Here is a 14,644-nt window from a genome sequence, read left to right on the forward strand (position 1 = left end):
AAAATTGTATTTACTTAAAATATACATCTCGTACTTATATATACTATGTGTGTCCTAGAATCTTATATTGATCTAGCAGAAGTTAATTTATTTTTGATATTCAAATAAGTTCCATTTAAATCACAAAGAAAGAGAGCAAGTTTTGGCTCCACAAAATCACGACCATGTTCAAAACAAGTTTCTCCACAGACACAATGATCAGAACTGTAATAAGTCAGAAATTTAAATAACCATTAGCCCAGAACTGGTGTAGAATGAATTTTATACAGTTCAATGTTTTTAATACTAGATCCTAGGCCACAAATTGCATTTAACACGGCCAGGATAATGGCTTATTTCTGAACTTTTTTATTTGCTGTCAAATTTTGCAATAATAATGTAAAAAAAATCATATTTTTTTACGATTCACATTTAAGTGTAACTTAAAAGTATGTAGGCTTGGTAATTTTGAAAACAAATTTTTTAATAAATTTTTTAATGTTTCTCCGTGTACTCAAAGGGGTTATAAAAAATTAATTTACCATGAAAATTAAGCAATTTTGTGGGCGACAGGAAGTTTTGATAGATTGCATGTAACCGATGTAGTACATGACGGCAGTTTTGATAGATTGCATGTAACCGATGTAGTACATGACGGCAGTTTTGATAGATTGCATGTAACCGATGTAGTACATGTCGGCAGTTTTGATAGATTGCATGTAACCGATGTAGTACATGACGGCAGTTTTGATAGATTGCATGTAACCGATGTAGTACATGTCGGCAGTTTTGATAGATTGCATGTAACCGATGTAGTACATGTCGGCAGTTTTGATAGATTGCATGTAACCAATGTAGTACATGACGGCAGTTTTGATAGATTGCATGTAACCGATGTAGTACATGACGGCAGTTTTGATAGATTGCATGTAAACCGATGTAGTACATGACTGCAGTTTTGATAGATCGCATTTAACCGATGGGGTACAGGTCATTATGAATGTGTTAAATAACAAAATCAATGTCAGACTACACTTCCTAGAAAACACTATTTTGAATCTATAAAACAACTCAAAGTGAGGTGGGAGAGTGTTGCACATAAAATTAAATTTAAAATGGTCACAACAATAAATATTTTTCCCTGATATGAACACCCTTACATGAAGAGGATGTATACCAATACAAAAACTAATGAAACTAAAATCCAGATATATGATTCCAAAAAATCAAATGAGCTTGAATAGCAGTGTAATTTTCAAATCATGCACTGAGTCAATCAACATGGCTTTCTCTGTAAAATACAAACTCTTTTAAACGTGAAAAATTGTTTTTGAGGTGACTATTTTAAATCTTAAAACCATCTTTAACCATTTTTTATCTTTATATGCCATAATACAATTTTTGACCATGAAATCTTCAAAATGTATTTTTTCTATTCTTTTATTAAAAACTTGTTTAACAGAACGGTTTCAACTCCATAAAAAACTAAACATGTTAATTCAGCATAACTTTTTTATTAATGCATATCCAAATACATTTTCTAACTCTGATAAAATTATATGATATAAAATACAAAACTATATATTTCGAACAAATGTTCAGCTTCCCTACACTACCATGTATAAAAATAACAATATACACGTAACAATTCCATTTTGACAGTAAACCTGATTTTGCTTTAAATGCACATCAGCACCGCTGGTTTAAAAAATAACAACTAAAAACTTGGCAGTCAACTTAAATCTCTAGTGTAACAGACTTCTCACTGATTTTGCCTTCATACTTCTTGAGTACAGGAGCCACTTCATCCTTCAGAAACTCTGCCACCTGGACATAGAGAACAGTGAGATATGAGATGACATACTTTATATGCGAATATCTAACTGTTATTACATAAAGTGGTTGATCACATTGCATAACATTTAAATGAATAAAACATGAGACAGTCAGCATACAACAATATAAGCTACAATGACACATTACTGTTTAACCCTTTGATAGCATAAGACAGGGATATACACAAAATAACTTTCTCCTTATCAATGGTGACCATATATAAATATATATATATATATATATACTGTATTTGCTTATTAAGTGTTTGTCGAATAATCCTGTCCTGTAGTGTGTAATTGTATAATGTGATGATGGGGGTGAAGTCTTGATTGCTTGGTTGTTCACGTACTTTTTTTATTCACTCGCTTTCTCCTGCCAAGATCAGTACATTCGGTCCCTCATTCCCCCATCTTCTTCTCTGCCACCTTTTTCTCTGCCACTTTTCCCCAATCTTACACCACCCCTTTCATCTTTGTTATGTTGTCAGTTGATTGCTTGGTCTGAATGCTTGTTAATGCTTCTGTTTTTGTAAAAATTATTTCTGTATGAACGTGTTTTATATATAGTACAAAAAACATTATTTAATTGAAATAAGATTCATATTATTTATTCTAGGTCATGCTGTAGCATATTATACTGTAAAAGATGTTGACTCCAACCGCTTTTAATTACACTTGTATAATTCAGCACTCCAAAGGGTTAAATTTCAGTATTAGCTTAATGTTTGAGCTTCATGAGATGTGCTCCCACTTCTTCATTTTACAATTTAATTGCTGCTGAAGTTTAGTTACTTTAAACCAAAAATATTAAACTGTATTATTAAGGATGGCAATTGTTAAACAAATACTTTTCTTCAGAGCAAAAATGTAACGTTCAAAATAAGTCAGCTATACTGTCAGCCATCTAATCCCTTACAAACAATGTCAAACCTCAAACACTTTTACACCCTTAATTTTGTCCATATAATAAATAATAACATACACCCTAAAGCAAGTGTATTAAACCATGATGGCAGAAACAGACAAGTCATGAACCAGAAAACTTAGACGTTAGTTGTGACACTAGTTATGTAGGCGTAACAATTTATATTATGAATTGATCTTCTTTTTAGTAAATACTTTTATAGCTACAGTAGAGTCATTCCAAATCAGGATTGTGTACTTCATGAAAGGAAACATGCATTATATATATATATATACATATATATCATTAATTAAATGTTCTTAGTCGTAAAATATTGTATTGTTCTTAATGGAAAGTAATATGTGTTGAGTTTATTATACCCATATACTCTTGAAAGTTTTATACCAAAACTCAACACAGTTTACTTCCATCCAATAATGACCCCAAAAAGTCACTTTCTTTACCATTTACAACTATTTTATGGTTAAGAGAAACATTTATTGTAATTTTTTTTAATTCGACATAAACTACATCAAGTAAATTTTTTCAATTTTTATTCTCAGGTATATATTCCAACTCAATCTCTGTTGGATAAATAAATGTTTTTAATAAATAACTGATTTAGAGCAAATTTACTGTGAGAAGACATGACCTACATTGGGATTCTCAGCGAATAGCCAACAATAAAAAAACTGAATAAACGGCAGCTCTCTGTGGGCCATGTCTTGTCACAGTAAATCTGCTCTAAATCAATTATTTATTATTCAATTTAAATCATTTTGATGTCATTAGATTTGTGATAACACCCTCTAAAAACTATTATTCTTGTAGTTCTTGAGAAAAACTACTGGTTTTTAAGATATTCAAAGTTTAAAGGTTTGTATGGCCGCCATTTTTAAAATAATAAAGATAGTTTCATGATATTTTCTGTAGTAACTGGCCTTGTCATCATAAACATTCGAGCCAAATTTGGTGTAATTTAATTTATTGATTTTTGAGATATTAATTTTTAATAAAAAACACATACAGACAGACAGAAGCAAGACTAAGCATTGGAGACCCATATTCATATGGGTCCCATGAAATATGTTTGTCTTGACCTGAGCAATAACATGATATACCATTGTCCTGTCCAGAGAGTTACGGGTCACCCTGTATACGGAATTGATAAGGTACTTGCAAATGTCAGAGCAAAATTTTGTTTTGATTGAAAATTGCTTGATTGCTTGAATAAAACACCTGTCTCATTTCAAAGACTTCCTTCTCAATATTTTCTGAAGTAGTGAACTAAAATATATATTATGAAAAGCAATATGGCAACAAATCAGAACTGACCTGATCGGGAGCTCTGCCCACGAAAGTGGAAGGGTCAAGGAGAGAGTCTAGCTGGTTCAGAATGCTCTGGAAGTATGGATGTTGCCGGATTCTCTCCAAAAGATCATTGTCCAGACCGTCCCGCTTTACCGCAAGCCCAGCCTCTTGGGACAGCACCCGGATGTGCTCATGGCAGACCTACATGTATGTTGATTATATAAAATGTGACATTTCCTAAACAATATTTATTACTATTTACAATGGAAGATTTACATTTTAAATCATATTTCATATAATATTTAAAGATGTATTGAAAACTTCTACATCCAAATACTTACAAAGGTCATTCTCAAAGTCTTCAGATATAAGAAAAGTTTCTGTGCTATATTTAGCAAACTTCCATAGTTATAATAATCTTCTAAAGGATTTATCCACTTTTGTAGTAAAATCTATTATGTGTTCGTTAACTCTTGTTGGAGTAAGTTGGAATAAATAGTAATTACTTTCAGATTTTAATGAAAGTGACAATCGGAAAAGGTTTGTTAATTGAAAAATAACCACAAATCAATATCAGCAAGATAAAGTAAGTAAGGCAAATACTATATCACCTTAAAGCCCTGTTCTTATAATAATTTTACAAAAACTGTTACAATACCATTCTTCTAGCTTAATACCAGTTCATTATTCAGAATTGATCTACGCATACACGATTCTGTATAGAAGTTGAAATGTCATTATACTTGTATAGTTTATCTTCTTACTAATTTACCACCATTACTCAATTCTAGGTTTTTAATCTGACACTTCTTTACTAAAAATTGTGTACATCCTTAATATTTAGTATATTAAAGCAAAAATTTTATTCTAACAATTTATACAAGTTTATTTGAACTGTATATCTAATTCCTATAGAAGTTTCAATGATGCCATTCTGCTCTGTTTCATAATATAATGTGCATAGATAGATGTATCCACATTTTCCAGAGTGTAAAGTGACCTCATAAAGTTAATTATGACTCTTCAACATTGTAAATACTATACAAATACAATTCTACAAAATGCTGCTAATATCAAAAGCTAAGTTGAGATCTCCTACATATCTGTATTGCGGTTTGTCAACTTTGAAATTGTAAAATATCTTGAGCTAAAAATATTCTTCCTATAAGCATGTAACTTTATGGCTGATCTTGTATATTGATGAAAACATACTGCTCTTGTGGGCTGCTCCATCTGCCCATATTTTAAAATTAGAATTAAATAGAACAAAATATTATATCTGAGGGTCTTATACTTCAATTAAGAAAAGTAATCAACTGACCTGTCTGTCTCCGCCAGACTTGACCACAGCCATGATGATGTTCTCTGTGCACATAAAAGGCAGCTCTTGACGTATGTGTTTCTCTATCACCTTGGGATAGACAACCAGCCCCTCCACAATGTTTTGGAGAGTCATCAACACCGCGTCCGCACTCAAGAATGCCTCAGACAGTGTCAGACGCCTACACATCGCACACAGTTACTGTGGTACTTCTATACAGGGAAATATTTGAGGCTATGATAAGAGCGAACAAAACTAATGTAGCGAACCTGTTAGCACTGTCATCAAGAGTTCGCTCCATCCATTGAGTGGCAGCCGTGTTGAGGGCAGAATTTTGCAACGTGATCAGGTGACGAGCCAGTGCACATACTCGTTCTGAGCGCATGGGGTTGCGTTTGTACGCCATCGCACTCGACCCAATTTGTGTGCTCTCAAACGGTTCCTCCACCTCCTTCATGTGGGCCAGCAGCCGCAGGTCTGAACACATCTGCCATCAAATACAGAGGAAATTATAGTCATGGAATGTAATTAATGTAAGAAAATTACGATTAAAATTATAGTTATAATGATTAAATTAAAATTTGTATTTCAAATGCAGCACTAGAACAAACAAAATTATTTTTAGATAACATTATTCTGAAAATTGAATACATAGTTGGAAAAGTTTTACAGGATTTCAATGTTTTTACATGATTTAGATAAAGTTACAAAATACCAATCCACCTTATGGAGGGAGGCTCCAAGACTAGCAAGTACTCCGACACACTCTACATCAACCTTGCGAGTGTACGTCTGGCCGCAGATGGTGAAGGCTGATGGGAAGCCAGCCTTCTGAGTTACTAGACGGTCCAACTCCTTCACCTTGTTCCCATCTCCTGCAGAAACATCAAGAATACCAGTAGTGCACAGCCTGTTTATATAATTGTCTCAGATTAACCTTCCATGTTATCTGAATCAGAACATGTTTTGATTACGTAACAGTACATGGGAAGGTATTTCATCTACTGTAAAATGCTTAATCTGTTGCTACTTGTAACATTGTGTATGTGCATTCTACTGACAAACAATAGGAAAAGCAATTTTATATATATTACAAAAAAAGTACTACACACATAATATGTGTGTACATAATATATTACATTACTGTTTTTTTTTTTAATCAGAAAATAATAAAAAAATATCCATAATTTAAATGTAATTAATAAAAATTAATTACTGCAGAAAGTATCTACTATACAATCCTCAAGTGGACGCAAGGTCTACTCACATTTAAAAGACAAAGGTATTTACATGTATTTTCTTACATTATCACAACTGTTGTAGGAGTCATTGTATTTTATCAATGACAACTGGTACTGTCTGTGACTGATGACTTGGCCAGCATACTGCATATTGTTATCTCTCTTACTAGCCCAAGAATTCATGAGGGAAACCTAAATTAACTATTACTGTCATGATAGAACAATACTGAAAAAGTAAGGGAATTTATGCATAAAAATCATGCAAATAAAAATTAATATCACTGTCAACTCAGTTCACTATATAGCATTGTTTACATAATTATGTATTGCATAATTTCATAGGTGATAAGCTTTTGTAGGCTGTCTAATATACGTACACACATGACTTCCCTAGATACTACGCCATGTACACTTATGATATTGTGCTCAAGACACAGAAGAATATGATATGCCTAAGCACAGTGTACTAAATATACCAAGTCAGTGCTGTGAAGGAAATGACCTTGTAGTTAATAAAAATAAAACCAAACTGACTATAGGGAGGTACAAACAATCTTAAGCAGACTGTCTAATCTAGAGGAAATAACCACAGCCAAGTAGTACTTAAGTAGACTGTCTAATCTAGAGGAAATAACCACAGCCAAGTACCTAAATAGAGACTGCCTAATCTAGAGGAAATAATAACCACAGCCAAGTACCTAAGTACGAGGGGTATCCAAAAAGTAAGTTTCCATTAATTATGAAAAAGTTAAAAAGACTCAAAAAATAACTGAAACACATTTATTCAACTTTTTACATCATACCTTATTTTTCTACATAGTTACCATCCCTTTCTAAGCACTCTTGGTATCTAGGAAGTAGTTTTTTTATTCCAGCATCACAAAATTCACCTGCCAAATTTTTAAGCCAAGTATCCACCTCATTTTGAAGGTCATCGCTGTTGGCAAATCGCCGACCGCCAAGGTGTCTTTTCAGCTCCGGAAACAGATGAAAATCGCTAGGCTCAAGATCTGGTGAGTATGGAGGATGACCAAAAACATCCCACTTAAATTTCCTCAAAAGTTCCATTGTTGCACGAGCAGCTTGTGGTCGGGTGTTATCTTGAATAAGCAGAACCGTGCGCGACAAAAGTCCGCGCCGTTTATTCTGTATTGCCCGCCGAAGTCTGGTGAGAACTTCACAATACCTTTCTGCATTTATGGTTTCGCCACGAGGAAGATAGTCAATCAATAACACTCCACGGCAGTCCCAAAAAACTGTAGCCATTACCTTTCCTGCCGACTCAAAAACTTTGGCTTTTTGAGGAGCTGCCTCTCCTTTTTTTTTGCCACACCATACTCTGGCGTTTGGTCTCTGGAGTTGAGTGGTGAATCCATGTTTCATCACCAGTGACTATTCTACTGAAAAGGTTTTCATCTTCATCGTCAAACAATCGCAAGAAAGACTGGGCAGCAGCCATTCGTTGTTGTTTATGGGCATTGCTCAATAAGCGAGGCACCCATCTTACACACACTTTTGCAAGCTGAAGATCTTCTGTCATGATATTGTGCACAGAAGACCGGCTAACTTCAACACTTGACGGCAGTTTATCCATAATTTCATCGAGAGTCACTCGCTTATCATTGTCAATAACTGCTCGTACAGCATTAATGACGTCAGGTTGCCGAGAATTGGCCGGTCGGCCACTACGCTCATCGTCATGAACATTTTCTCTTCCTTCCAAAAACATTGCACGCCAACGATGGACCATCTGAACGGACATAACATGTTCACCATACACTTGACACAACTGACGATGAATTTCAATGGCAGTTTCGTTTTTGGCGGTCAAGAAACGAATAACACTACGGACTTCGCAACTGGCGGCAGAACGCATTGGAGTCTCCATGATGTTTGGGCAGCAACTGACTGAGAAGCGTGACAATGGGCCAGTGACCGGCGCACCTGTTGCCAACCGAACCGCGCTACATATCCCCGCCCACAGCTGCACACTGTGTTACGTACGCGTCTTTTTACAGAACAGGGAAACTTACTTTTTGGATACCCCTCGTAGAGACTGTCTAATCTAGAGGAAATAACCACAGCCAAGTACCTAAGTAGAGACTGTCTAATCTAGAGGAAATAACCACAGCCAAGTACCTAAGTAGAGACTGTCTAATCTAGAGGAAATAAACACAGCCAAGTACCTAAGTAGAGACTGCCTAATCTAGAGGAAATAAACACAGCCAAGTACCTAAGTAGAGACTGCCTAATCTAGAGGAAATACCACAGCTAACCACCATAAGTACCTAAGTATAACTATTTATACTTAGACGGACCATACACATACTCTATGTGACAAATTAAGCACATCGCCTTATGTTATACACAGGTTACAAAGTATTAAGTATAAGACATATCATTACAAACCTGACCACTTGCTTTTATTATTCATTAATATTGTAAAGAGAACTCAATTGATAGTTTTAATACTAGTGTTATCACAAGAAACTAATCTATACTCATGTAAGATTTAAACAAGATATTTAAGGCCTGTCATCAATCAACAGTTTATTTGCCACTATAGTAAAAGATCCTGCTATGCTATCTACAAATCTTACCCCCGACATGAGATTTAAGCTGTGGAGGCTCTGCAAGAGGTAACTTACAATGCCTCCTCATTCACCAAAAAGAGCGATTAGAATTCTCATAACCTTCCAATCAAGAGATCCTGTAGAAAAGCCTTCGCAGAGTTAAAAATCCTTACTGTAATAAACTTATATATTCTATAAACTGTCTCCTTTCTCCATCTAGAGTATAACTGAAGTGGCAAGAATAAACACAATATAACAGCTACTACACCAGACATGCCACCAGTCACCAACTTCCCTACACAAACTGATAGCCACTGAATGATGGAGCCATGGTTACGAGAACTTACAGATGACAGACAGACAGACAGGAGTTTGGAAGGAAATTTATGTGCTGGCTGCTGAAACGTGTTTCTTACAAGATCAATATATTTTATAAATGGTCAAACAAAATCTAATTTTTTAAATTTTAACATTATACATGTTAACTTTGTCTTTTACTTGACTAAAACTGGCACTGTAATAAACCATACAAGGTTTTACTGTGTTTTATATGACAGGCAATAAAAGTAGTATTTCAATAGCAACAAAAATGTAACATATCATTAAACAGTAAAAAGTGTTGTGACACATATCGAAACTTATGTTATACTTACCATTAAAGAGAGCCATAAAGGAAGCTTGAGTGCCTGTAGTGCCTTTGACTCCTCGGAATCGTAAGTCATCCCTGGCACGTGATAGAGCTCGCTCATCCATAAGCAGGTCTTGTAGCCACAAACAAGCCCGTTTACCCACTGTAGTTAGCTGGGCCGGTCTGTAACAGGGTTGTTACAACATTGTAAATTGTTTTACTAATTACCAATTTAACACAAATTCAGTTTTAGTTAACTCCTTCATTTAGTTATAGAACTATTTTTTATAATAAGTTTTCTATAAAACAATTTTTTTACGAGAGAAAGAAATTTGTATGTTTTCCTTGTCTATGAGACATTGCTCTATACTGACATACATGTGTAGTCTTGGACAAGTACAACATGCAGGGATGTTCGTTGTTACATTGTGATAGGCATATTACTCAGGCACTCACTAGGAAGTCAAGTGGGCAGTGCAGTTATCACTTACATCATGGATGGTATTAATAATGAGAACTATGAGACTATGAGAACTATGCATTGACAATACGACGTACTAAGTGTCCATATGTGTTGTCCTGAGGATAAAGGGAGATCATTTTGGTGTGTAAACCACCAAGGGTCCACATATGTAATAGTTCTATACAACTTCTGTTTCAGTCCTTGTTTATTGACCTAGTGGTTGAGGTCAACTCAGTAATTTGTCTGGTAGACACAAACATTGATCTAACGAAAATAAATTCTTGTACTACTAAGTATTTACACTGAATCTTGAGAGAAACTAATAAGACTTTATATTAAATTAAGTTTGTAAAAGTTTGTATTACAAATACAAAAATTTACAGTTAACATTAATGAGTAGTCACGTGATCTGATCTTGAGATGTCCAACTTTTACGACAATCTGACATCGCCTTATGGTGAAAAAAGAAAAACATCCCCGAGATAGTATCCAAATTCAAGGTCAGATCACATGAGTGCTCGTAAGGTAAACTTTAACTTTGGTACTACTACTAGTAACATATTTATGATAACCTAATCTAAACCTACTTATATTGTTTAATAACTAGTAGTAGATATGAACAGAGTGGCCTCTGGATAGTACCAAAGTACCAATTCAATTCCCATTGGCTGGCTGTTCTAAGGAGATTGTTGTATGACTTTCTCTCTCTTGCTGACAAATACATCATATTGTTAGCCTAGTAGTCCATGTACCAGAAATGGACAGGAAACTCCACATTCTTATATTTGCCTCCTTAAGTAAACTTTATCTGAATAAATACAATTACATAAATCAATAAAAATCTATTCAGCTGTATAGCACAATGTCAAGAGTGCTGCAAAATTAAATTCTATTAAAAATATAGTAACTTATGAAGTGCTATAAAGTGAATCTACAAATATAATAGCAGAAATCTGTACATACTGCATGTGGGTAAAGCCAAGTGTGGGCAAGCTCTTGTAAGTGTCTGCAAAATGAGCCAAACGACTAATACAGCTGGCCAGCTTCGGCAACAAGATGTCAAAGCCTTCTCTTAGGATAATCACATCCTGCAACAAATTTCAAGAAAGGTTCTGAATATGTAAGGGTTATTGAAAATTAAGCAAGGATAAAACATCAATACCGAAGCTTTATTTATGAAAATGAACTTTAATAAATAAGATTCACATTTAAATACAATATTGTTATTTATTTGAGATATAATATTTGCTTATTACAAAAGGAAAATCTCTGTTGTTTTATGATTTTAGAAATAAATAACTATTTTCCAAAACATTACTTTAAAATATGAACAAGCCAAAGAGTTTTGGAGTCCTAATGAAGGAAGGGGAGGCTATTGTCTAAAAGCAAAATGAACAAATATATAAAGATAATTTTAATAAACTTAAGATATACATAGAGCACAAAAATATGTTAAAAACATCAAGTGATTTTATTAGCATAGAACAAAAATTAAAGTACCCAAAATGAAAAACATTTCTGTAACTGATATAAAATTATTTTTATTCTTGGAAGGGACATTGTCTAAATAATAACTGGATGCAGGGTACAGATAGAATAATATGTCTGGGCGCGCGGGCCGGTCGGTGGTAGGCTATGGCGCGGGGGGAAGAGGGGTGTGTGAATCGCTCATTCCTGAAAACATCACGCCCGCGCCACGGTGGCGGACTTCAAGGACGGGCCAGCCGGAAGGGCTTGGCTGACTTGTGACTCATCTTTCCCTCCAGCAAACCTTCCCTCCAAACAATATAATACCAGTGTGACATCTGTTGACATAGAGTGAGCATCGTTAAACTTCAGTATTAACAGTGAGTTGTTCTAAGCTGTGTGTATTTACCGTGTGCAGTTAACTGTGAATAATTATTACATTCAGTGTTTTTGTATTGTGTTATTTTGTTTTAGTAAGAAGCTTATTTCATAAGCAATATGTGTGACCGCGTGAAATCAAAACTGAAGGGTAGAGTTTTGCACAGTCAAAGTCGTGAAATTGTCAGTAATGTATATATACATTCATGAAAAAGGAGGCTGATGAAAAAACTTTAAGTATTCCCTTGGCAAAGGCCCGTGTCTGAACAGCAGTAGCTACAGGCGTCTCAGAACGTGAAATCTCAAGAATTAATAAAGAGCTTAAAAATTTAACCGTTAATAATGACAATGGTGAAAGTAGCTTCCTCACCCCAAACAAATTGAAAAGGAATCGTAAAAAGCCTATTACAGGATTGGATGACTTTGACAAAGCTCTGATAAGGCGAGTTGTGTACGTGTTCCATCTTCTAAAAAACAAGCTACCAACTGTATCTTTGTTACATGAAGAATTGAAACAGCAGATCGACTTTAAAGGATCAAAATCAAGCCTCAACAACATTCTTAAAGAACTTGGTTTTCGATGGAGAAGGACACAAAATAACTGCAAGCTTTTGAGACTAATGAAAAAAGAATTTCGTATTTAAGAGCACTCAAACGTTACAGAGATGAAGGACGTCCAATTATATACTTAGACAAGTCTTATATACTGACAAGTCATGTGTCAAGTTCATCGTGGACTGACGAATCAACTAAAGGAATGGGTGTTCCCATTTCGAAAGGGGAACGGTTGATCATGATACACGCAGGAAGTGAAGCTGGTTTTGTTCCCAATGCATTGACAATGTGGAAGGCATCAAGTCATTCGGGTGATTACCACGATAACGTGAATACGGAATCAATGATGAAATGGATGAGGGAAAAACTTCTGCCTAACATACCACCAAGATCAGTTATTGTTGTTGATAACGCCCCCTATCACAATGCACAAAAAGACAAAGCACCTACTTCAAAAAGTAAGAAACAATTGATGAAAGATTGGCTTTCTAAACATCAAATACCTTTTTCGGATGATTTGCTAGTACCGGAGCTGTACAGGGTTATTCTCCTAAATAAACCGAGATTTGTTAGGTATGAGCTTGATGAACTAGTGACCAGCAGTGGAGGACATGTTGTGCTTCGGCTCCCACCATACCACCCGGACTTAAACCCTACTGAACTTATTTGGGCTGAAGTGAAAAACTACGTAGCTAGTAGAAATATTCAGTGCAGTTTTTCAAGTATTAAGTCTTTAGCGGAAGAAAAGTTTCCACTTATAGGTGCAGAGGAATGGGCCAGAAAGTGCGAACACGTGAAAAAAATTGAAAATGATTATGCTTCAGCTGAGCCCCAAATCGACAATCTCGTGGAATCAATGATCATTTCACTCGGCAGCAGTGACAGTGAAAACGCGCCAGATGACTTGAGCGGCATTGAAGACTTGGGTGATTTGAGCGGCATTGAAGATTTGGATTGAAGCGTATGTATTAACTTTGTACATATTTTATTATTATTTATTAACATGTTTTAAATTACTTCTGTCATTAAAAAACTGTGGAGAATGTTGAATACAACACTGTTCTGTTCTATTCTATTATGTAAGGATCTAGCTTTATATTTAAGCCATTTAAAGACAGTTTAAGATTTAAAATGTTACAACTGAACTTTTATCCGTATTTTATCCTAGAAAATATATTAGGTGAGGTTTATAGGTAAGCCAAAATGTCATTGTTTTCACACTAAAAGAACTGAAGACCGTACTGAGACTGGGAGAAGCTCGCGCGCCGAGTGTTTATAAATATTAAGATACCGCTTAATTTCCCCCGGAATGAGGGGTTGTAGAAAAAAGTTTTTTAGACAAAAAATGCAGTTTAATCGATTTTCTAAAACTTTTCCACGGGAAGTTTGATACTGACCGGATAATAAAACTTCCTCGCAGAGCGAAAATTTCATGTCATAAAATTAACCAAACTATAACTGTACTTGGTTTTTACTAATTTAGACATTATTATTTTAGAATTGACATTTTTTATACGTATTGGTTGGAAAGACAAGAATGTGTTCTTTAATTTGATATAACTTTTATTACAATAAAGTAATGGCAAAATGCTCATTTCATGTGTTGAATGGAATGAGTTTTGTGAAACGTTGCGCGTGACAGCGAAATAGAACCTCGAGCGAGCCGAACCTTAGTTGAACGGCTAGCAGTGCCAGAGCCGCGTGCCCAGACTAATTATTTCATCTGTAAGTTGTGGTGAGTTACTTCCAAAATGATTACACCATAACGCTCCTTATAGTGTAACATTAAAAGTGCCATTTTGGCTTAGCAATGGTTTGGAACAGATGTTCAATCTAAAACAAAAATAGAAATCACAGCTTGATAAAATAGTTTTTAATTATTTATTTAGCCTAAAATGAAACAAATTTGATCAGAAAATCTTTTATAAAAATTGAGATTTACATAATAGGGCTTGTGATTTGAGAGGAGTTTGGTAAACTGAAATTTCT

The 14,644-nt window shown here is 34.8% G+C and overlaps 1 protein-coding gene across 1 annotated transcript in view; it reads right to left on the reverse strand.

The window, feature by feature from the left end:
* Positions 1–1,473: 1,473 nt before the first annotated feature.
* LOC124359581 (adenylosuccinate lyase) overlaps positions 1,474–14,644 on the reverse strand; it is a 51,315-nt gene continuing 38,144 nt past the window's right edge. Inside the window, exons 3-9 of the mRNA XM_046812455.1 lie at positions 11,219–11,343; positions 9,818–9,975; positions 6,074–6,225; positions 5,620–5,837; positions 5,351–5,531; positions 4,054–4,230; positions 1,474–1,806 (exon numbers count right to left, since the gene is read on the reverse strand). Coding sequence (XP_046668411.1) covers positions 1,717–1,806; positions 4,054–4,230; positions 5,351–5,531; positions 5,620–5,837; positions 6,074–6,225; positions 9,818–9,975; positions 11,219–11,343 — 1,101 coding nt within the window. The 3' untranslated portion in view covers positions 1,474–1,716. The remainder of the gene's footprint in view (positions 1,807–4,053; positions 4,231–5,350; positions 5,532–5,619; positions 5,838–6,073; positions 6,226–9,817; positions 9,976–11,218; positions 11,344–14,644) is intronic.

The sequence above is a fragment of the Homalodisca vitripennis genome, chromosome 4 (assembly GCF_021130785.1).
Source record: "Homalodisca vitripennis isolate AUS2020 chromosome 4, UT_GWSS_2.1, whole genome shotgun sequence".
NCBI lineage: Eukaryota > Metazoa > Arthropoda > Insecta > Hemiptera > Cicadellidae > Homalodisca > Homalodisca vitripennis.